Source organism: Panthera tigris, chromosome A3, assembly GCF_018350195.1.
Source record: "Panthera tigris isolate Pti1 chromosome A3, P.tigris_Pti1_mat1.1, whole genome shotgun sequence".
Lineage (NCBI taxonomy): Eukaryota > Metazoa > Chordata > Mammalia > Carnivora > Felidae > Panthera > Panthera tigris.
In genome coordinates, this window is record NC_056662.1 from 57153303 (window position 1) to 57179060 (window position 25758).

A 25758-nucleotide genomic window follows, 5' to 3' on the forward strand; every position below is an offset into this window, starting at 1 on the left:
AAGCGAAAAGGGCCAGAGTCTCTCCAGGCTTGGCAGCCCAAATCAATTTTGGGCAGGCCGATCACAAAGAAAGTTCTCCTGGCTGTAAAAGAGGCTGGGCCACAGTGGCGAGCACACGAAGCACTGTGCAAAGTTAATGACTCTGTTGATACGGCTCCTCAGCTTGTGCGTTACAGCGTATCTCCAGTCTTCCAATACCTCTATAAAATCTATTCTAATGAAGTGACAATCGCGTGCCCTCGCTGCTTGAAGGCAGCTTCTGTGACAGAAAAGCTCACTATTTTTCTAGGAATTCTGAAGGAGACGGTCATGCAAGAGACTAGCTTATTAGCATCTATGTAAAGGACATACATCATAATTATTTTGCATAGTTATCTTGCCAAAAGCAAATCAATTTCTTCCTTTCCAAGATAAGAAAGAAACTATGCTCGGAGAGTGAGGAAAGCCAGAGAAGAAAGGAGAAATAAATAAATGAACACTGTGCTTTTCTGTAAATAATACTTCTTGCTTTTTATTTGAGTTATTTGCGGTTTTCAATTTTATGTTAGGTTGCTTACCACTCAATGGCTTTCAGAGGATCAAACCAATTACATAGTTTACCATCTTGGTTACTTCCTACTGCAGAGGCCAATCTTAGATTACTCTGTTAACGGGTCACACTCTCCTTTTTTTCTTTTTTTTTTTCATATTTATTTTGAGAGAGAGAATGCACAAGCAGGGGAGGGGCAAAGAGATAAAGAGAATCCCAAGCTGATAGCATGGAGCCCAACACAGGGCTTGATCCCACGAACCCTGAAATTGTGACATAAGCTGAAATCAACCAGGTGCCCCCACAGTCTCCTTTTTGAAGCTACAGGTAGGCTAGGCCAGGGAAATGAATTCCGAAGATGTTCAGTTCTTGCTATCAGCATGCTCAGATTGGGTCCTATGAATTTTGCAAAACGTTCCATGAGCGCAGTGCAACCAAGATGGAGTAGTCATACCACACCATCCACATGGCCCAGAAATTATAACTGATTTGGGTGCGTCCTTACCGCCCACCAAGGCAGCAACTCTGCACCAGGAAATAACAATGACACTGGCCAGTGTCCCAAGAATTTTCACATATTTTACATCTGGGTGTGAAATATGTGCCTCCCTATGCCAAGTAAAGTAATCCACAGATGCCAGGGGAATTTCTAATATCGCCAGGTGGGAAACAAGATCCACGCTGTTAAAATGCTCAGAGCAGCCCTCGGACGCGCCAAGAATTCTTATTTAGCAGAGTCCTCGACTCATGTTTCTCATGAAGTACACATAAAGTCGTCACAGAACTTGTCCTGCATCTGTCAGGACTGCAGGTTCAGATTTTACAGCTCTGAAGCGGATTCGACAGCCCCATATTCTAAGTATCTTTAACGTTACCAAGTTCTACCCCCTTGTGGCTCTTGGCCCACCCCTTTTTCTTCTTCTTCTTTCTCCACTGCAGTAACACCCTTCGAGGAAGGGGTTCGGAAAAGGAAGGGGTAGACTGAAAGAGATCTTTCTGAGGGGAAAAAACTCTCCCGGGTATAGGCATTATGTAGGGGGAATGACAGTATCCAGGGAGTAGTTAGGTTTGCCAACTGTATCTGAATAGACTTTCTGCAGATCTGGCTGGGAGGGAGAGGGACAGGGAGGGGGCACCGGGATCCAAGACCCAGGAGTGGTGACAGGGACCCTGGGGTACTCTAACCTAGAGAGAGGCAAGACTTGCCATGCAGGCCAATGGCTGAAAGCAATTTTTTTCCTACTGCCCCAGCTAGATGTTAAAGCCCAAGATTTGTGATTCTTTCAACCCGTGTGTTAGTAAATGATTTATGCCAATTTTTGGTTGTGTTGTTTGCCCACCCATCATTAAGTTATGCACGGTTATCCAGACAGCCTACCGCACCCACTCAACCACGTTGTGTTGGAGTTTTATGTTCCGTTTGGCTTTTATTCCTCTGAGAGCCTGCCTTCTAAACAAACGTACCACTTGCTTAAAATAAATAGATCAAAGTATAGTAGAGGAACCCACAATTGCCAGTAATTGCTGCCTAATTGCATTTTTCAATTAAGTGGTCGCTAACACTTAACTCCAGTCACTGGTTATATACACGGAGGGGATCTGCGTGCACACCGGTGGCCAAAGCTAAATTAAGAAACTACCCTATTTGGTAAAAGGATGCTATTTTCTCAACTTACCAGAATCAGCATATTTTTGCTCATTTTGCCTCCTCTCCAGCTTCTGATTACCAACTCGGTGATCTCTGCACATCCATGTGTCTTTCGATTTGCTTATCGTTGCAAAGACCAAAGGGATTTCAATTCTTAAGAATCCTATGGTCCAAGCATCATCATAATTATTACACTTTAGGAAAATAATAACCAGTACTACTAACATATTTAGTGGAAAAATAAAAGACCGGAGTCCTGCCAGTTATACACACTTGTTCACAGATTCAGAAACAGTAATAAACTCCCTTGGTTTCAGTGGCCTCAAAACACAAAATTGAGACATCAAGACCAAACGGAAAGAAAAAGAAGAAAAAAAAAAAATCACTGCAGAGGGAGTAAAGTCATTACATATATAAATCGGCTATCTTATCAACCAAATCCCTTTAGCAAAGCCATTAGCACTCACGAACCACGCTTCGAATGAAAGCACATGAATACATGTCAGCAGTAAAACAAAACCAAGTGAAGACTCTTGTGAGAATCAAAATAGGCTTATATATGTGAAGCAGCTGAAAACAGAAAACAGTACTGAGGATGTAGACCTCATGAGTTTTGACTGTGAACCGCCTAAGCCCTGCAGAGGTAGACAAAAACAAAAGACACAGGCCCCCATCCCTGGAGCCTGTACTTGAGGAGGGAGGGACTGTGAGCACACACAGGCGACTAATAAATAAATAAACATATGTCAGATAGTGACAAAAGTGCTAAAAGAAGGAAGCCGTGCACAACAGGACCCAGAGAGACTGGGGTGGGAGCTGTTTCCCGCAGGCACACACACATATTTTCTAGTTCTCTTAAAGACATCAGCTCCTTGAGCCCACGGCAGCATCTTTGTATCCTTCCGGACAGGTCACGGAGGATGCACAAAGAATGATGCCATTTTCCTAAGAAGACAGGTAGACATGAATGGTGTTTTCATGATTACTTTGGGCAAGACTTTGTTTTACAACTCCTTCCTGCCTCGATTCCTAAAGGAACACAGTTTAAAAAAAGAAAAAAGAAAAAAGTACAAAGGGACTTGGGAATGACCTGCTGAAAAACATGTTTGCCCTGCTTGTGTGTGAATGGACATTGCTGGGGACCCTGAGGACACGGAGTAGACCCAGCAGCTCAGAGGGTGTCAGGAGGAAGGCCTAGGGGAGAGCCAGCTCCTACACAGAACGTCTCACCGGACCACAAGCCTTGTGTGCAAGGCCCTCTCTGCTGCCTCCCACCTACTATGCCCCTTACCTACTACACCTGGCTGTTCGCCCTTCAGTCTTTGACAGAGGAACCTGCCACCAAACAAAGGGGGGTGTGTGGCCTTTCTTCTCTATTGCAAATTAACTTACAAAAGCAGACAGATGATTTTTTTTTTTTACATTTATGCAACACTGAAAACTGCAAGGTTATGATTTAGAGAGAAGCCCGTGCATAACACCAACAGCAGGAGACAGGGCCATCCAGACAATCTAACAACTTGCTACAGAATAACTGGATGAAACAGACTTTGGTGGCGCGATACCGTTATGCTTTGGAGGAGGAAGCAAGACATCGGTTCTTATCCAAGGGCTAACCACATTTCCAAGGTCTGAAGGTGGCAAGTTTTCTACGTGCACTCTCATCAACCTCACAAGGAAGCTATTCTCATTCTCCTATTTTATGGATGAAATAACTGAGGTTATAGAGGATTATTAACTCACCCAAACTCCACAGCTAGTAAGTGGCAGAGGTCAGATTTTGGACAACAGGGCGGAAGTTACCACTCAAAGTATGTGCAATTACAGTATATGCATTGTATGTAGAGTGACTACATAAATGACCACGTGGACTAGCATATTTGAGAGTGAGGGGCAGACTATTAATATATGTTCTCGGATAATGGACGCAAATCATGGATATCATGGACAAACCAGGAGACACAGTTACCTTAATTACCACATGATTAAGCTGAGGTGAAACAAAAAGTGTCTCTAACTACTATTTACTTATTATTTTTCTCAGTGCTTATTTATTGAGTACCTGCTCTGTGCCAAGCACTGTTCTAGGCAGCACGTCAAAGAGACAAAATCCCTTCCTGCACAGAGCTTCCATCCTAATGAATGTCGTTCACGTGTGCAAATGTGTCTGCGTGTGCATGCATGTGCATGCAGTTCAACACGTGTGCATGCACGTGCAACCACGAAACACATTTAACACCCTGTCTCCTGTAAACCTGTTGAAGCTGAACTTTGGCCTATTAAAATGTATATGGTAGCCCAAGTTATGGGTTGAACCTTTAACCTATGAATCTTAACATGTTAAATATATATATCAAAAGCATTGGAATTCTATATTCTCTAAGTTATGCATGGGAGAAAAAGTTAGACCAAGCTTCAGAAATTCCAGACTCAAGTTCTAGCTCTGACACCACTTATGAGTTATGCCACCTTGCCTTCTGGAGCTCCTTCTGTCCTACCAGTTTACAGAGTTGTGGTGAGGTCCGACCAATGTCAGCTGTAGAGTCAAATGTGCTTTCAGTTGGTCCACACAAAGATCCTGTGAAGTAGGCAGGATGTAATCATCGTGGTCTGATTTTACGGTGAAAATCTGAGACCGTCAAGATTAAGGTTAAGAGTGTATGAGATAAGGCACATCTAGGTGCTCTGGAGACTACAGACAGATGCCTAGAACGTAATACTCTTCTCCGGAACAAAACACAGTAGAGCAATGAGGTACGCTGACCATGGATCCCACCTCTACCACTTAAGAGTTGTGATACCCTGGACAGGTTACCTCAGCTCTCTAAACCTGTTTCCTCATCTATTTTTTAAAACTGGGGATAATAATGATGGCTTACCAACCAGAGTTGTTGTGATGATTAAATGAGACAATGGGTATAAAACACTTGGCCCAAATACCTGGCATGGAATAATGCTTCATCCTGGTTGGCTATTATTGTTTTATTAAAGAAACCTGTGATAGAGGGATTATGTAGGCCCACCCATCTCCACCCTCCAATGCCACAATAAAAGACTCTGCTCGGCTGCATTACATTGATCAGGTTTCCCAGCCCATGGATCCCTAGGAAAGAAGCTTAGTAATAGGGAGTAGCAGAATTGCCTGTGGCAGAGTCACAGGAACACGGCAAAAGAATCGTCCCATGGCCTTGTGACTCCACGAGAAACTTTCCATGGATAACAAAAATTTTAAACTGCTTTAGAGCACTTTCACAGGCAGGCTGGGCATGTGTAATCTGTTCCATTTGCCGCTGAAATTTCTAAAGACAATTGTGAATTTGACTTTTCTGTTTTTCACATGTGGGCCTTTGTATGCCAACACCAAGTATTAACATGAAACTCACCTTTAAAAATACGGTTATGTCACAACCACCCAGAGAGCTTTCAAAGGAATTCCCATACCTCCCCTGGAGTTATTGAAGAGGGAAAGGAATGCATACATCTTCAAACAAGGGATGAATTTTACAAATCAAGATTAGAAAGCCCTGGAACAGTGATGAACAATGTGTAGGATTGTTGCAGGAAGTACATCAATTATGATTCATCACATTTAAAAGATGTAATTGCAAGAGAGTAACCTCTAATTGTGCACGCCTCATTTAGAATGACAATACGCCCATGTCTGCACGTCCCTTTAATATAATAAACACATGCTTCTCTTGGCTTAAGTTTCTTTTGCTATAAAAGTAAAATCTTTGTTATAAATGACTTCCTCCCCTACACAGTATCTCTTATTATCCCTTGGAAATGTTAAACAGGTGGGGCAGATACATATCCCTACTTCTACTAATTAAATGTGAGAACCAAGTCTTGGGAGGATCATACAACAAAGTTAATGGCAGAACTCAAAGTGCCACAGGGTCTTCCTGCTTCTGATCTGGGGACGTATTTTCCAAACCTCAAGTCCAACACTTTTTCAATTGCTGAACTATTTCTCTTCTACCCAACTATGAAAATATAGAAGAGAAAAGGAGAATAGTTACATCTTCCCATCCTGCAGATAGAAAAACTAGGAAAAGAACATATTATATTCACCTTACATTGAAGAGAGTCCATTATGATATCCTATGGGCAGAACATACCCATGGGCTTTTAACACTACATAGCACGCATTTCTTTTAAAAGTACCATATAAAATGTCACTGAGCCATCCAACAATGTGAACACAGATAAAACCATCTCGTACTTCAAACACAGAAGATTAATATCTAGCCACATCCGAAATAAAGGAAAATGTCTCCGAGGCCAGAAACAAGAGAAGTCCAAGAAAGAGACATCAGTAGGATTTCAAGCCACAGTGAACCTGGGGGATTGGATTCCACACAAGTTTACCTGCACTATGTGCTGGGACCTAGCATTTGAACACTTATATGAAGCCAAGAAATCCGAAGTCAGACCAGTCAGGGAAGGATTCATGCATAAATTCCTGAGTCTCAGAGAGCTACTTTGTGCCAAATAAACACGTACTAAAAGATGTCTATAGCCAAGGAAAAATTGAAGGAAATACATCAACTCTTTATAGCCTTGGGCAGAGGGAAAATTCACCTGTGAAGTATAAAATTCCAGATTGACCCCACACACAGGTTTAAAGTCCACTTGAATAATATAGGAAAACCAAGCTAGCACTAAAAACCAATCACTGAAATTCTGGGTCCCAGCATGAAAACTCAAAACCATTTTTGTTAGAACCATTCATAACTTAAGGGAAACAAACCACTTCCAAGTAAACATCCCCTGCTGAAGCTAAGCTCACAATAAAAAATATAATCTATATGAGGAAATAAATATCCAAAAGGGAAAATCGGTAAATGTGATAAACATAATTAACAACTAAAAATAAGAGAAAAATCTACCTTTTTAAGTTTTTTTAATGTTTATTTTATTTTTGAGAGAGAGAGAGAGAGACAGAGACAGAGACAGAACATGATCAGGAGAGGGACAGAGAAAGAGAGAGAGAGACACAGAATCCAAAGCAGGCTCTAGGCTCTGAGCTGTCAGCACAGAGCCTGACACAGGGCTCGAACCCACAAACCGTGAGATCACGACCAAAGTTGAAGCTGGACGCTTAACCAACTGAGCCACCCAAGTGCCCTAACAGGAAAATCTAAAAAAAAAAGGAAAAACAAAAACCACAACAACAACTATAAAATGAATACAGTTTAAATAAAATACTCCAAAGGAGGAGTATAAGTTAATTAAATAGTAGAATAGTATGAACAAAATGCAAGTAGACTGGAAAAAGAACCAAGGCAGCATAAATGAAAATATAATTAAAATGAAAAATCCAATGAGTAAGTTAGGCCTGTGCCTAACTGTGAAATCTGTGAAAGTATAATGTGGTACTGGAAAAAAAGATCTGATAAAATCACCAAGAAATAGAAAAGAGATGAAAAACATCAAACGGCATTAAGAAACATGGAAGCACAAGTCCAAGCAACAAAAATAAAATAAGTCGATACCTAGACATACTGAAGAAGTGGCAGAATATCAGAAATAACCAAATGAAAAATCTTAAATACACACAGACAGCAAAGTCTGATTAATCCAAAGGGCAATGAGAGTAACAACATAAATCTCCTTAGCAACAAAACCAGACAGAAAGTAATGAAACAATATTTTCCAACTGATAAGTGATAATAATTCCAACTCCTATGTTGTTATATAATCATTCAAGAGAATAATCAAGATAAAGACATTGTTAAAGATCAAGAGAATTTATCATTCAAAGGTCCTCCCTGAATGAAGTATGTATCAAAGAAAACACTTCAGTAAAAAGAAAACAATGTGGAAGGGAGAGAGAAGAAGTAACAATAAAAAAATTGGTAAGCATGTTTGCAAATCTATGTAAATACTGCTTATAAAAATAAAAAACTAATTTGGAAGAAATTAAATACAAACCAGGTCTAAAAATTAAAGTCTAATTTGGAAGAAGTTAAATATAAACCAGGTCTGAATTCTAAACCAAAAATTACAATTCTGAAACAGGCAAATAGCAGTTAAAAATTTTAAAGTTTAAATATTATTAAGGAACAGTGTAAAACAATAACATAATAGTAAATACTGTTTGCCATGTTCCAAAAATTGTTTTAAGATTTTACATATATTAACTAATTTATTTTTTATAGCAGCTTATGACACTGGTACTTTCATTATACCCATTTAACCAATAAGGCAACTGACCCCAGAGAGTTTTAAGTTATGTACCCAATATCTCACAACCACAAAATATGTAGGAAAATGTAACTGGGATGTGAGCCAAAGCAGTCTGCCCTGGCTCCTGTTAAATCAGATAATCAAATTAAAATTGAAAAGTAAGCACAAAAGGAATATAAACAGAATATATAATAATATGTTAAAAATAAATGAAAAAAATTGACTAGGCCAAAATATGACACTAAAATTAAATATACCAAATAAAAGCACAATAAACAAAGAGCAAAATAAGCTCACATATATCTTAACTTACAATAAATGTAACTGCAATTTTTTAAATTACAAATATTTTTAAAATTTAAATTAAATATAAAAAAATCCAGTTATATGTAGGGGTTTTTTTTTGAGCTTTAAGTACAGACTTTATTTAAAAAAACTTTTTTTAACATAATTTATTGTCAAGTTGGCTAACATACAGTGTATGCACTCTTGTACTGTTGGTGGTAATGCAAACTGGTGCAGTCACTCTGGAAAACAGTGTGGAGGTTCCTCAAAAAATTAAAAATAGAACTACCCTATGACCCAGCAATAGGACTACTAAGAATTTATCCAAAGAATACGGGAGTGCTGATTCATAGGGGCACATGTACCCCAATGTGTATGTAGTTTAACAAAATGTATCTGAAGAACAATTATCTAGTTGATTTGATTGCAATGTTAAGGGAAAAGATATGTCTGGAAAATGTAGATGTGAAAACAGATACAGAAAAAATACATGTGCAAAATCTAGTTTTATTTTGAATAGCAATAGTAATAAGAGAAAAAACAGACTATGAGCCACAAGAATATTATTGAAAATAAAGAAGCTCATAATTTAATCATTAAAGAATTCACTCAGAAGATATAATATTAAACTTGTATGAACCTAATAACTTGGCATCAAAATATATAAAGCAAAAACTGACAAAATTACAAATAGTAATTGGCATCACAATCTTAGAGACTGATTTTAATGTACCCCATAACCTAATAGATAAAATAACCAAAACTCAGCAATTCTATTAAATATCTGAACACCATAATTAAAATGTAATCTAATCCTCTGTGTGGAGGCATGTTATCTTCATATGTGCACATGTGCCTGTATAGAATCCTACATCCAATAAATAGAGAATATATAATCTTTTTTTTCTTTCTTTTTATATTAGAGAGACAGAGAGAGTGGAGGAATGGGGGGGGGAGAGAGAGAGAGAGAGAGAGAGAGAGAGAGAGAGAGAGAGAACGAGTGCTAATTTTAAGCAGGCTCCACGCTTAGCATGGAGGCCAACACAGGTCTCAATCTATGAACCTGGGATCATCACCTGAGCTGAAATCAAGAGTCGGACACTCAACTGACTCAGCCACTTAGGCACCCCTATAATCTTTTTCAAGCAAGCATGGAAAATGCAGTTTAAAAAGGACCACATGTTAAACCACAGAGGACATCTCAATCAATATCAAAAATCAATTATCAGGCATATCTAACCAAAATTAAATAAAATATGAATAAATAAAAAATAACCACATATCTCAATATGCTTACTGACTAAAAACTATAATTCTAAATAATTATTGGGCTAGAATAAAAAAATCATAAGGGAATTTAAAAATACTAAACAATACTAAACAATAGTGAAACAATAGTGAAAACTCTACATATCAAAACTATACAATGCAACGAAAGTAGGACAGAACAATATACTTTTAGCCTTAAATACATATATTGCTGGGGTACCTGGCTGGCTCAGTCGGTTAAGTGTCAGACTTCAGCTCAGATCATGATCTCGTGGTTTGTGAATTCAAGCCCCATGTCAGGCTCTGGACTGAGGGCTCAGAGCCTAGAGCCTGCTTCACATTCTGTATCTTCCTCTCTCTCTGCCTTTCCCCTGCTCATGCTGTCTCAAAAATAAATAAACGTTAAAAAAAATACATACATTGCCATTCTTCTAAGATATACCCATTTGGATCATGAGAAACCATCTTTAAGAAGAGTTTCTTTTACTATTCCTATTTCAGCACATGAGGCATTTCTTTGACTTCATAAAGACTGTATTGGATTTTATAGATTTTAAATCGGTGGCTGGGTGCCCTTGATGAGATACTTCAGTCATCTTTCCAGCTTTATCACTGATATGTTAAGTTCTCATTTCAGAATACAGGTGGTTTGTCAATTAATAGCAGTAATGATTTCATGCAGTTGCTTAGGAAAGTGCAATTCCTTCCATTTGCATCACCTCCCTGAATTCTTTAGTCTTTGCCATGCTCTTTATTGTTATTATAATTTGCAATACAGATAAATTTACATAAACATAGTTATCATGACTATGCTTTGTAACACAGTCTTGAGTGTTAGTTTATCACAGCTTTGAATTTAATGAAAACAAGTAAATAGCCACATTTTGGAGGAACTGATGAAGAGAAATGGCTTCTTAGGAGTTGTAATAACTAAAATAAACTACTGAAATAGTTTTGTGCATTTTACTAAGACTGATGTCATTTTAGCATAAGGGTATGCCTATTTTAGAACATAGGAGCTCATAAAAACATTTGTCATTAAAATTTTTGAAACTAATATTATGTTTTCAACTCTAAGTGTTTTTTTCAGGGATTAATTATCATTGTTAGGTGGGAATACACATATTAGAAAACAAGTAAATTCAATAATTAATGAGCTAAACTTTCAATTCAGGAATGAAAAAAATATATATATGCCAATAAAGTAGGAGTAACTAAGTAATACAGAGAAGAAATTGGTAAACTAGAAACCAAACAAAATCTAATTCTTTGAAAAAGTATAAAATAGATAAACTTCGGAGACTGTTGATCAAGGTAAAGAAAGAAAAATTACCTGTTACTCTTTTAAAAGACATGAAAATATTTCTGCGTTACAGTGCAGTGATAAGATTCCAGGTGGCACCTGAATGATCCTTAGAAACAATACAAGCTGCTGCAGTCATCCTTCACACAGAACACAGGAAATGTATGGTTAACCCAAAGTGGAGAGAGATGGAAGCTTTCAGACAAAAAGAAATCAAAATTCTTCTTTTAGCTTTATTAGGAACAAGCACACGCCATCAGGAAGACTGAGCTCCACAAGTGTGTTCGAAGTAAGATGTGGTTCAGAAACAAGGAAAGATCATGAGCTTCATCCACTGACCAACCAGCTGGTGTATACACTTCAGGAAAAACAAATACAACAAAGAGAAACAGATCAAGGGCAATGATAGGTTTTTCTAAGAGATCAAGATCTCAGGTAATACAGACAGATAACAACTGCAGAAACTATCTGGTTTCATATTTCAAATCAGGACAGAATTGATCCCAGAGGAGAAACCTTCAGGGACCAAACTGCTTTGACTTTTCCTTAAAATAATACTACAAGTTATTTAATGTCAAGACAACGGGGTGGAGGGAAGTGGAAAATTCTGCATCCTAACCCCAAGTTTAAGGGCAAAGGAGATGAAAAGGGCAGGATTCATGCTGACACCTGAAGAGGCAAACAGGCCAGCTCAACAAGACTACTAGGTAGGTGAGGGGACAAGAGAACGGAGTTGTGTTGCTTTAAACAGCAGGGACCCAGTACTCTGTCCTTGAACTCTGAAGAATGGTAGAACACATGCCCAAGTTCACCTGGTTTAGGACAAATCCAATGATCCACTTCATGGGCAAGGAAATCAGAGGAGACAATCTTAGAACACTCTTGGAAGTTCTTCCTCTTCTTAATTCTTTGGCTACCTATTACTCTAAGCTGTAGAACTCCATTGCTGTGTATAGGATTTACCAAGCAAGGTGTGCATTTCATAACTGTTAAAAAAATCAACAATTATTCCAAATATAGATCTTAAAAATTAAAGAATAATACAAGTTCACATGTGCTAACTTGGATCTAAGTGAAAAACAAATTCTAAAACTGCAAAATTTAACACCTGTTCAAAAGTATAATAAGTTTCCTACATTCTTTGATTTATTTAACCTACTTTGCATACACATTCACATCATCATCATGATGAGAGGATTTTGTTTTTAACCAAATAATTCAGAAATTGAGTTTCCCTAATAATCAGGTAAAAGAGTGAAAAGTTGAATCATTCAACACTCTCCCGCAAATGCACCTGCTCACTTCTGACTGCAATATTTCTAAGGTTATATTGTACTGCAATCTAGCAAACAATTCTGAATTCACCATCAGGCATGATTTAAACCTCCTACAAATGTTATTAGGAGCCTCCATTTGGGGCAACCTGTTACCTTTGTTTAGATTAATCGCCAGCAATGTTTCTCCATGTTCTCTGGGTAGGTAAGTTCAGGTACACCAGGTACATGGCATAAAAGTGCTCCAAATAGAAACCATGGCATTTTGCATGAGTTAACACATCTGTAATCTCTCAAGTCTCCCTGCACAGCTCAATTCATCATCGTGCCCAAAATATGAGCAAATTAAGTCATATAAGTCTCCCCAAATAATAGTTTTTCCAGGGCAAAAGTTAAGATAGCATTTGAATGACTAGATACTGTTTAATGGGCTGTAAAGGCATCCCACAATACAAGACAGTTTTCCTCAAATCCAACAAAAAGTTCAGGGCCGGTGGGGGAGGGGCGTGGGGGTGGATATCTGGGCATTTCCAGGCTTCTCTAAGGGCAGAGCTGCAATAGGAAGGCAGGGCTGGACTACATATATACACGAAGAACCTAGGAAAGACCCCCAAAAACTGGCTTTGGGAGACTGAAACTATACTCTCTCTTCTGGGAACTATATATACCCTTTACCCCACAAACGGCAGTCTCCACTGAGGTCTCTCTCTGGTCAGACCCTTCTGGTTGGGAGACATGAACATCTGTCTGTGTTCCCATTTCTGTGCCACCCCAGATGCAGGGAAGAAAGGGGACTTAGTAGCCAGTAAAGATTACAATTGGGGGAGGGGCAGAAAGGTCAGAACAACAAGTGCCAGGGAATATAAATACATCTGGGTATAAAACAAAAATACTGCCAATGGGCAGATGAATACACCTATGAACTCATAGAAGCATTTCAATAAAATACCACACAATTAGTGGGATAAAGTCAAACGAGATGAATAGATGATGACAGAAAACAACAAGTATGAAAGAGCAACCCACACACGAATAGGAACACTTGGGAAAGGCTGAGCCTAAAGGAGCAGAGAAAGGCAGGAGGTTACCCAGCGCAGTGGAAAAGGAAACACAGTGCCAGAGCACTACCCAAGGCTTCAGTTCACTCCTCTTCCACGCCTACTAGTGACAACATTCAGCGCTTACCACACGTCCAGCATTTTCTAAGAATGTTATACATAGGTAGTGTCATTTAATCCCATAACAAAACAAGCCTCCAGGATAGACACAAAGATGAGACATCAGACAGACCTGGATGGAATTCTGGCTCCCCACCCACCAGCAAGGTAACCTCCCCACTGCTGTTTCTTCGTATAGGAAATGGGGTAATCAGACCTACCCACGATGGTTGTGAAAATTAGAGGTAATGAACTTAAGTGCCTACCAGCAGCTGTTATTAGTGTAATTAATCAGATTAAAATAATCAGGAGTGAAGAACAAAACAAAGACTTGTAATTGAATAGAAATAGCAACCGAGCAGCAGTAATGGAAACAGGGCACAAAAGCACCTCTCCAGCGATGGAGGCTGGGACAGAGTGAACAGAGCCTGCATTTGGCTCCCCACTTTGTATATCTGTGGGCAACTCCTGTAAGCTCTCCAGAGTTTCAGTTTCCACCTCTATCAAGGGCGGGGGAGGGTATTAATATCTGCCCTTCCTGCGTGGCAGGGTTGTTGTAAGGACCATGTGAGGAGACAGCACCTGAGTGTATTGTTACAGACAAGGAGTTTACCTGCAAATGTGTATACCCTACCTGATAGATGGGGAAATCCATTTCCCCTGCTTCCACTTCTCAGGTGGAATTAAAACACTGAACTGGTACAACAATGTCAAAGCCAGGCAACTGCAGCCTGAAAAGTCACTAAACAGCATGTGCCTCCTTTGGCCACCATTAATAGAATCTAATTAATTTTATCTGACATCAGGCTTACCTCCCACAACTTCCACCCTCCTGCAAACCATCTCTTCTACCTGCTTTGTGCTTTCCTCCCAATTTGTGCCTTTGTTCATTCCTCTCTGGAATGTTGTTCCCTTTCATCTCCGACTGACCCTACCCTGGTCATCCTTGAAAGCCCAATTTAAATGCTTCCTTCACATCCTGACTTCACATCGTGACTTCACATCGTGACTTCACAAGTGACTTCTGCCTCCCGACACTGCCATATTATCTTTTCTGAATTTGTCACACAACTTAGCACTTTCTTGTATGAGGGTCACGGGTGTGTATGGCATCTCTCCCACCAATCAAGAAGCCCAAGGCCGACAGGCAAGGCGTCTGCTCATCCTTTAGGGCGACCTGCCTCACGGTGCAGCACAGGCCCTTTCCGAGGACAAATGCAGAAGACGTATGCAATAATGCATACGTGTCTTTTGACCTAATAACTTTTTGAATCATGACGACAGTAGTTGACATATTTTAAAATAAAAAAGTATTTAAAATATAAAGCAAAAATAGCATAAAGCACCATGAGCACAACAAAAGTTTACGTGTCGGGGGCGTGGGGAATGCAGATGAAAAAAGACATTCAGCACTTCTGCTTTCCAAATGAGAGTTAAGGAGACAGTTTAAAAAGTGGGTTAATTATTTTTAAATATGCATCTTGCTTCACTGGCCTCAGTCACCTAAGAAAACGCTTCCTGGATAGTGACAGCCTCAGCCCAAAGGAGGGGAGGAGACAGGGTGTTCCTGTCGCAGCTGCAGGCACTCAGTCGTCCCAGGTCCTCTTCCATGCACCTCATTAGTCAGGTGCATGGCAGGGTCTGGGTCACTGCCAAGGCGCCTCTCTCTCAGAGCATCCAGGGCTTTAACCGTTTTAGTCTCTGTGCTAGCCCGCGCCTCTCTCCCAGTGGGGGAGACCAATAAACCTCAGCTAACTCGCCTCCTCCCTCAGTAAACAGGTCTCTACTTTGGCAGGAGGCTGTACCACTTGGTGTCCCAGGCAAAAGTAAGCAGCAAATCGCTGAGTTTGTATGGACTAATAGTTTCGGGCTATTTCAAGGCCAATGTCCACTTAAGAACCAAAGCATGAAAGTGTTCCTCCCGGGGTCCCTGTGGAACAGAAGCTGCTTTGTCGCCCCTGCCCTGATCCGCAGGGAGGTGGCCACCACCCAGAGGCCAACTCGCCTACTCGGACGCCCACCCACCTGGGCGTCCCCTTCCGATCGCCTCCACCCCAGCTCGCGGGTCCAGCTCGCTCACCTATCTTGGCCAGGGAGGCCAGCAGGATCCACAGGGTGATCTCGAAGGGGATCTGCACGTGGGGGTAATCCAGGGTGAACACTGGCAAACGACTCTCCTCGAACGGCGTCGTTCCGGGAGCCACCACGCTCGCGGGGCTCGGCGGGCTGGAGCTGGAGCCCATAGCCCTTGACGCGTCCAGCAGGGTCTCAGCCACGGTGCCCGCCGGCCCCGCCACCTGCAGGAGCAGCAGCAGCAGCAGCAGCGGCGGCGGCGGTGGCGGCGCCCGCAGGCTCCTCCCGGCGCCCGCGGGCTCCATGGGGTCGGCTCCCCGAGCTGCCGGCGAGCCCCGCGCTCGGCCCTCCGCGAGCTCAGCGCATCGCTCCGAGGCAGCGCCGCGCGCTCGGCCGCGCACAGTGCGGATCCGTGAGCCGCCGCCCGCCGCGGGGCCGGGGTCTCTGCAGCCGCCGGTTCGGTCCCCGCTGCGAGCGGGCACACCGCCTGGCCGAGCGCGCACCCTCAGCCGCCCTCCGCCGCCGGCCGCCGGCCCATGCCCGGTGCGCCGCTCGCCGGCCGCAGCTGCAGGCCCTGCCCCGGGCGGCCCGCGGGCGGGGGCGGGGGCAGGGGCGGGGCGGGCACGGCGCCCGGGCCGCGGGGCGGGAGGACGCGAGCACCGGGCCGACGCGCCGCGCACCTGCCCCAGCCCGCGGGCGACGCGGGGCCGCGCTCCTCTCTCGCCCGCACCGCGCGCCCGGACCCCCCCACCCCCGGAACCAGCCGGCTCCGGGCGGAATCGCGCAAGGTGGCCGGAGCTGTCCCCGCCCCGGAGGCAGCGTCGGGCGTCCCTCCAGCGAAGGGGCCGGCGCGACCCACGCGTCGCGCCCTTTCCCCCGCAGGCTCCTACGAGGGGACGCCGGGTGTGCCGGGCTCGCGCCCAGGCGCCGCAGGCTCGGGGTCCGGAGGGGAGGCCGGCCCCGCGGGGTGGGGGCGCTCCCGGCCCGGCCCCGGAGCTGCGGAGGCCGGGACACACTGGGGAGCTCTGTGGCTGTTTCAGAAAGTTGAGAAAAGCCTCATTTTGTTCCCCTTCCGAGGGTTATCACATCGCGTACTGTACAGGGCATTCTGCGCGCTGAAACTGTCCGTGCCAGACTCTCTTCCCACGCTCCCACTTTTCTCGTCCACCCCGTACTGGTTTCGCTCCCTCCACCACTGTCGCTTCCCCTGTTTTCTCCCTGCCCCCGGTCACGAAAAAGAAAAACAGCTGTCTCTGTTTTCAGGCTTAGAGGTGCACATGTCCGAGAGCAACACAAATATAATTATTTCGTGAAAAGCCAGTGATTTGCCTAGCTCAGATTGACTCGCTCCGCTAATTACAGGACGGGTTGCGGTTAGAAGAGGGGAGGAAAGGGAGCGCGATTCTCCTTGGATCTCCAGGAGCTTCCAGCGCCGACCGCCCCCTGCCTTCGGAGCGCAGCCTGCTCACAGGGCAGTTTTCCGCTTCCCTGGGTGAAGTCTTACTGCCCCAGTATCTTCATCACCAGAAACTGAAAGGATCCATCGTCGAAAGCGGACCGGTCGTCATTCAAATAAGTGAAACCGTTTTCCCTTCGATATTTAGGAAATAAAATCCTTCTTTTTTTCAAATGTTTTCAATGTCAAAATATGATTCCTGCTACTAAGCACTCGGCATTTCAGAGTTTAAAGCAGATCCCCCCCCCCCCAAGTTCTAACATAGGGAATCTATGAGAGGTCAACAGAGGATACACGGGAGAAAGAAAGGAAAAAAAAAAAAAAAAAAAAAAAGGTCTCCACCTGAATAGAGCATATAAGTCATCTTCAGACTTTGAAAGTTACGCAGGACAAGTCCAGGATAAGAGAAGGATTCTAGGAGTACTTCAGTTAATATAAAGCATTAGTGTTTCAAAAATTGTAACAAGAATTGAATGTAGGGATGTCCTATCTTCTTAAAGAGAATCAACGAGCCATTCAAAAATCTGCCTGCCTTCTAAATTTTCATTGAAAAGTATGTGCTTCATATGCCTGGGAAGAAAGGAGCAGCAAATAATACGTTTGTAAAACTGTGTAGCTCTATGTGGGGAGCTGCATGCAAAGCACTTTACCTGTATTTTTTGTCAATTATCACAAAACCTCCAAGAGGTAGACATTCTTCTATCCATTTTACATTCTTGTACCCCTTTTGTAAGCAAAGAATTGTCGATGAAGAAATACTTAAAAGCAAACAAGCAAGCAAGCTGATGTACCCAAGTTTACCAATCAAATAATGGTTTAGGAGGAATTTAAGTCAGCCTGTCCGTGCCAGCACTCCCTCCACCTGAGGACTAGTTGGCCATGAATGGCAGATTATTTTCTCCAGTGGTTTTAAATAGAATAGTGGAGGCTAATTTAAAGATTGTCCAAAAAAGCCACAGCAGAATAAAGTTTTCTTTGCAGTAAGCAAATCGGGCCAGTTCTACAAGTTGAGTGAAATAACAGCAGGGCAAGGGCACATTCAGACAATAATTTCTAGAAGTTTGAATCACAGAATGCTTTGAAGAATGATTGTGCATCATAAACAAGAAAACGAATGACAAATCTATGTTTCTGGGATCTGACTGCCTATAACAACTGTAGAAATTACAGACTCTAGTATCACTTGTATAAATCTGTGTTATTGTAGTTAAAGATTATCAGCTTTTTCTTACATTTAGAAAAGTACTCTTTTCTATAAATGGGAGATGAAGGACTTAGTTTTATAAACAATCTTTTCATCCTTCCCCTAAAGCAAATAACAAAGTATCAAACTATACTCCCATGCTGAGGAGGGCCTGGCTGAGCCATTTTTCAAAGGGGCCTACGAGTCAGAACTCAACCCCCGAAAGTGGTAACACCACCTATTACTGTACACATGAAATGACTGAAGGTAAGATCATATCTCTATCAAATTAAAATCCTTCAGTGACTTTTCAGTGCCATTTGGAAAGATTAAAATCCTACAGTGGCTTACCTGATTTGACCTCTGCCTTTCCTACTACTTTACTCTATCCCATCACCACCAATGCACTGTGAACTCTGACCAAAGTTCCAGGCTTCCTCTCACCTCAGGACCTTTGCACATTCTGTTCTTCCTCTTTTTTGCCCTTCACGTTGTTAATTCTTCCTAGGGTCTCTGCTTGAAGGTAGCTGGTTCAAGGATGTCTTACCTGACACCTACCTTTCTGGAGTAATTAGAATCCCATTTTATGCCTTTGATGTCTTTCTATAGCTTTCTGTCTTAGCACTTAATCATTTTACTTTTCTCACACTAGACCAAAAGCTCTGTGAAGGTAAGGGGGATCGCTTTGATTAACTTGCTTATCCTTAGCTCCTAGCACAGTGCCTAGAATAAATACCACTTAGTATGTATCCGATGAAGGCCAGCTCTCCTGCTTTAGAGGTATAGGCTGCAGTCCTTTCCCTGACTGTATCAGTCACAGGAAGGATATGATGGGTTCCACATGAAATGTTTCCCTTCAATGATCCCTGGTTCATATTTTGGGATCTCACATCTCCTTTTTTTCTTTCTACCCAAATGATGTGAAAATCTGATCACACGACAGGATATGTAAATATTTTCATACTTTGGGGTGCCTGGGTGGCTCAGTGGGTTAAATGTCTGACTATTGATTTCAGCTCAGGTAGGTCATGACCTCATGGTTTGCGCGTTCCAGCCCCAAATGGGGCTCTGCACTGAGAGTGCAGAGCCTGTTTGGGATTCTCTCTCTGCCCCTCCCCTGCTCTCTCTCTCTCTCTCTCTCTCTCTCTCAAAATAAATAAATAAACATTTAAACAATATTTTCATGCAGGGTAACTACCTGATTTGAGACTGACCTTCACATAGGAGCATATGAATCCTCCCCGAGAAACCGGTGAGGCTTTTTTTCTGCCCTTTGATCCGACGCGGTCGATTGGAATATTATAATCCTGTAACAGAAATAACTCCTGAACCATCCAGTCATCAAACTGGACAGTACCTCTGGCATCACTAACACTCACAAAGGACTTTGGAATTTAGCTCAAGAGAAAGTGCACCTTAAAAAATAGAAATGTGAGTCCTGCAGGGAAGATGAGGATCATCCTAGTGCAAGGCTGCTCTTAAATCCCCTCCTCGCCCTGGAAAGCTCGGGAGGATCTGGGATTTAACTGGCTGCCTTGCTACCCAGAGTTTGGAGCTCGGTGAAGTCGGTAAGAGTTGAACCCCAGGAACTTCTGTGTGAAGGAGAAGGCGGGGATCTCTATAGCCTAGCAGACAAATCCAGAAAGCCTGTGTATCACCCCGATTTTTCAGAGGTAGAGTGGAGGCTGACCAGAGGAAGGGATCCGTCTGCAGGTGGCAGTGGCTCCCCTGCACCACAGCGTGGCGCCCGTCCTCTCCCCACTGGCAAACTGGCGACAGCAACGTGGGCTGCAGTCTGCTGCGCATGCGTGCTCCGTGCTCCGGGGACAGGGGGCGGCGAAGGGCTCAGCTCTAGGGTGCGGCAGAGTCCCTAGTAAGGGAAAAGAGTTAGTACTGACATTTCACACTATTTATTCTTTTTACATATTTTTATAATATTCATATTTTAACTTCTCCTTCTTTGAAATCTGCATTGTACAACTACAAACCCTTAATGTTGTAATGATATTTCAATTCCAAATCTTTGCTTATAAAGTCAGCCCTCATAAGAGTGTTGACTTGATAATTTTATTATATTTGCAAGTCTTGAAGCCTGCACTAGCTTTGTTTGTTTGTTTAAAGACAGTTCTCAGCAAAACCCTAAAGCCCATTTCTTAAAGAGCCGCCCTAGCAAGGATCATGCAGTAGTGTGAATGTTTTATTATGTGCACAGAATTAAATGCTTCTCCCTCTCTCTTTTTAGCCAGAGATACTTGTTTCATTTCAGCAGAGAAATGTTTTGGTGTCTGAAAAGCTGCAAATTGAAGGTAAATAAACAAGCGTGGTACTTTTCATATTGAAATCTCCTAGTATATTTAAAAAGAAGATTCTGTCTTCAGATATTCAACTACTAAGCTTTGCAGAGCCTTGTTTTTCTTTTGTAAAAAAAAAAAAAAAGTCTTGTAATAATAAACTTTACGTTTCTTTCTAGAAGGCTTAAATAAAATCTAGGGTTTGAATCCAACACATTTGTGTAAAAGAGATACACACCTACATCCTATGTCACCCTCCTCGGCCCTGTGATGTCAGGTGTGGGGGGAGAGCCTCCCTCTCCTTTATCTTGCTATATCTTGATTCTGAGGTGCAGAGCAATCAAAAAACCAAAGACAACCCACAGAAACCTCTGAGTAGTATCCCATTATTACATATAAGGCACACCCATTCACCAATTCAACAAATATTTATAAAGTAAACCTCTGAAGTTGCTAGGCACCTGCTACTAAAAGTCGTTTTGTACCTTTTTTTTTTTGTATCCTTCTGAGTTTTCAGCTGAGATTAACGAGAGAAAAACAGAAGCTTATTAACATGTGTGCCTGTTATGTGCATACATGAGAGCTCTCCAGGGAAAAATGAGTATCTCTCCAGGGTGGCTTAGAATCCAGGATGAAATGCCATCTTTGTAGGGAAAGTAGAAGGAAGATGTGACCTTTTAGGGGAGGGTAAGGGAATAGATGGGAGATGATAGTGATGAGTGAGCAAAAGGCAAGCTTAGCACAAAGTACAAGCTGGCACCGCCCCCTCCCCAGGTGGGATATGTATGATATTCCTCAGGCACTCCTGGCTGCCCAAGAACAAAGGAAAGGAAAGAAAACAAATGGTGGTTAACTGATAGAGATCACAGTCATGAAGAACACGGGTCTCCATCAGTTACAAATGTCTTAGTAAATGACAAGAAAAAGGCAATCTTATCAATAACCTAATCTCCAGAAACCTATAGGCTCACTTTTCTGGAGCCCCTAATATCCACCCTCCCCTCCATAGTGATGTGGGGAACAAAGGCAAGAGGAAATAGCAGGTGAAATTAAATTTCTTTATAACCTGCAGCCCATTGACAAATACTTGAGGCATATACAGAGTATAACCTTAGTCCAGGAACCCCCAACTGTCTTCATGTTAATGCCTTACTGGAGGGAAAACTACCTTAGCGTGACTAATAGCAAGGCCTCAGTTATTTTAGGAGTCCTCTTTAGCATATCAAAGTCCTTCTGGAAACCTGCATTTGCCTTTACCTTCCCAACTCCATAACATATAACCAGCCACTCTTCCTAACCCCAGGGCAGCCTTTCTGGGCATGTCCTGTCCCCGTGCTCCAAAAAAATCACCTTTTTTGCACCAAAAACATCTTCAAGAATTCCTTCTTGGCTGTCAGCTTCGAGCCCCCACCATTCCAAAACACCACCAACAGTTCATGACACAGTGTGTCTCCTGTCAATTTCCTGTGACCAGTCCATCTTTCCTGGTTGCTGAAACTCCTAGGAAGATGTATAGCAGCCAACTTCCTTCTGGAGAATCTGTCTTTAGGCAGATAAAGGGAGTTCGGAGAAAGCCTCCCCCTGCGTCTGCTGTTTTTCAAATGTCCACGGCTCAAAATAATCAACATACCAAAGTGGCATGTTTTGGGGTAGTGTATACCACTACTCTTCAGGATCATGGCGAAAATGCTTGTAGAAGCAGCTGGGAATGAGGAATCCCCTTGCAAATGTATATTTCGTTTAGCATTCTGGAAGTGAATCAACTGCTACCATACTGGAGATGGAAATCTGCCCAAACCCTAACCTGGAAATAGAGAAAGCAGACTTTAAAACACCCATCTTCATCCCAGCGTCTTCAGTCACTTCCTCTTGCTCTTTGATCTGAAATAAGTCCTTAAAGCTTTTTGAGTTTTAATTTATCTCTCCAAAGGTCACTGTAAAGGCATGCTTGTGCAGGTCTTATTTAATGAGAGTTCACTCTGAGAAAATCTCATCAGCTGCAACCAATGTGAACTCTGGCCCAGTCAGTTCACCAAGGACTATTTCTCTGGATTCTCGGTGCTTCTCCAAGGCGAAATCCAGTGTGTGTACCTCTGAATCTCCCTTCTCCCAACAGTCCCTGGCTTCTATAATTCTCTTTATCAGTCTTAAAACCTGAAAACATCTTGGGGTGCCTTGGTGGCTCAGTTGGTTGAACGTCTGACTCCGGCTCAAGTCATGATCCCACAGCTTGTGGGGTTGAGCCCCGCGTCAGGCTTTGTGCTGACCGCTTGGAGCCTGGAGTCTGCTTCAGTTCTGGGCCTCCCTCTCTCTCTGTCCCTACCCTGCCTGTGCTCTCTGTCTCTCATAAATGAATAAATGTTGAAAAAAAAATTAAAAAAAAAAAACCTGAAAACATCTCAAGGAGATAACATTAGTTTAAAATTTCATGTGTGCTACATTATGCCCTGCCTATCTTTGACTTCTGTTTTTATTCATCCATCCATCCATTTATTTATTTATTTATACAACCAAACCTCTAGTGTTTATTTAACTTTTTGCGACTCTACTGTGTGCTAAGTGTTTGTTCCTACAGGAAATACAGAGATAGACCATATGAATCTTTCCCTTGAGAATTATATACCCATGACAGAATAGATATAATACCAATAGCTAACATTTACTGATCACATGAAGTGAGACAGACTCTTTTTCAAAGACTGCATCTATCATCTTGTGGGTAAGATAAGAAGGAAGACAGGGCTTTTGGTTTAGAAACGTAGAGGTTTGGGGACCCGGAGAAGAACAAGTTTTGTACAGCAGTACCTGTGAAATTCTGACAGGTTGAAGAAGCGGGAGTTGGAGACAGTGAGTAGAAGCATCGATTTCAAGGATTTTACTGTATGGGGAAGAAAATAAATGGGACAATAGCTAGACGGAAACAGGTTCAAAGAAAGAAACATTTGTAAAGCCTGGAGAACCAACAGCATGTTTTCCTAGTAATGAGCATGATCCCATGAGACAGGGGAAAGAAGAGAAACAGAAAAATTGCTGATGCACTATCCTGGTTAGATGTGAGGGATGGTTTCCAGTGTGCAGATGGAAGGATCCGGCGTGGCTAGGAGCAAGGACAGTCTATCTGCGGCAACAGGAAAGAGGGCACAGACAGGTCGGTGAGCAGTTGTGATGACAGCACAAATTAACGCGTTCTGGTCTCACTGCTTCAGTTCTTCAGTGAGAATGAGGTTAGGGAGTGAAGCATTGAAGATTTAAGGAGAAAAGTGAAAATATAAAATATAGGTTCAAGGACATTGGAAGAGTGAATGGCATGTAGGCATATAAATTATGAATTACAAGCAGAATTAGAGCTCCTTTGAAGCTTACAACCAGGCATATAAAAAGGACCAGTCAGATAAATTGTGTGTTTTCTGTACGTTCATTCTCTTGTATAGGTGCAGGCATATAGTGGGCAGAGATCGGATTCACCTACGTTGTGGTTTCACCAGGCGTGTAGGACAGAGGGAGGTGATTGAGTGCATACACAAGGGAGTGGTACAATGGTCTAACGGCATTTAAGTCAGGTAGGACTGAGGGACTACAGGTGCCAGTGAAGGCAAGGATTGATACCATTGGGGGTATTTGAAAGAGTGAACCAGAAAGATGTGGAGGGCACCAAAGTGTGGAGTGTTTAATATTTGAATTTATTAATGAATTTGTTTATTTTCGTGTATACTTTGATTTATGAAAAAGGGCTGCAAAAGGTGAATGTAATTTGTGAAATGTGTTCAGATATTGATTTATTCATTCAACAAATGATTATTCAACTGAATTATTTTAGACTTTGTAACAGACTTCCATCATTGTACGATAGGAGGTATTTTAACTAACGAAGCTCATTTTCTCATGGATTGGCACAAATCTTAAATTGTAATTCAAGTTTAAAGACAGCCCTGCCTCGGGGCGCCTGGGTGGCTCAGTGGGTTAAGCGTCCCACTCTTGATCTCAGCTCAGGTCATGATCTCACAGTTCATGAGTTCGAGCTCCACATGGGGCTTGGCACTGATGGTGTGGAGCTTGTTTGGGATTCTCTCTCTCCCTCTGTCTCTGAACCTCCCCAGCTTGTGCGCTCTCTCTCTCTCTCTCTCTCTCTCTCTCAAAATAAATAAATAAACTTAAAAAATTAAAAAAAAAAAAAAAAGGCAGTCCCTCCTCTAGAAGCAAACGAATAGCCCATGAGATACCGTCCTTATAGATTCAAGTTTACAAACCAACATAGATCACAATTGATTTTTGCACAGGGACATGGCCTGGAATTTCTTCAGAATTCTGTATTTGACTAAAATGGGCTATTTTGTATTAAATAACAACTTATCCCTAATATGAGCATATAGATGCATGGTAAGAACTGTACAAATTTAGAGCAAGATTTAAATACCATAAAGTATTTCCAGCTAATTTCCAATGCTTAATCTGAGCTAGAATTTACCCAGGCTGTTTAAAAAAAAAAAAAAAAAAAAAAAAGCCCTGATTTGTTCTGGGAGCCTACTTCCTTCTTGGTCAGAGAAATTACTTAGAGGTAGTTTTGTCAATTCTGGAATTCTGAGAATATTATACAGAGAAAAATCCTTACAGAAGACTTTATATGTCCCTTAATTAGTTTCTTATGTGATCATCTATGGCTCTCTTCCCTGTATTCATTTATTCCTGTCCCATTCTCCCCCTCTAGGAATGTGAGTTTCTAGTGAGCAGACACCATATAGATGCTCAGCCAGTGGTTGAATGAGTGGAAAAAAATCAGCGAATGGCCTTGATTGCTGCCTGGTCCTGTCCTACTTAATTCTTACAGAATTCTTTTTCATTCTGTCTGTCATTCTGTCAACTGTGTGCTCCTTGCGATTTCATCTAAACTCTCCCTCGGTCTTTCTTACATGCTTTTCTCATCCTTGTAAAGAGAAGGACATTGAGCCCCAAGATATACAAGTCCTCACTTGCAACTGGCTTTTTCTACTCAGGAGTCTGGGTAGCATCCTCCCAGATTGTAACATTCACTCATGGCTTCCTCCTGAGGTGAAAATGACTGTGTGGAATGCCAAGGACAGCTCACTCTGGTAGTTGACTT

General features: G+C 42.2%; 2 protein-coding genes across 2 annotated transcripts in view; one reads left to right on the plus strand and one right to left on the minus strand.

Moving 5' to 3' along the window:
* Positions 1-16035, minus strand: part of SLC9A2 (solute carrier family 9 member A2) — a 99508-nt gene extending 83473 nt beyond the window's left edge. The window contains exon 1 of the mRNA XM_015544618.2: positions 15738-16035. Coding sequence (XP_015400104.2) covers positions 15738-16035 — 298 coding nt within the window. The remainder of the gene's footprint in view (positions 1-15737) is intronic.
* LOC122237110 (basic proline-rich protein-like) lies at positions 16034-16849 on the plus strand. Its single transcript, XM_042979835.1, has one exon. It carries the CDS (start codon positions 16034-16036, stop codon positions 16847-16849), a length of 816 nt encoding a protein of 271 aa, XP_042835769.1.
* The last annotated feature ends 8909 nt before the right edge of the window (positions 16850-25758 follow it).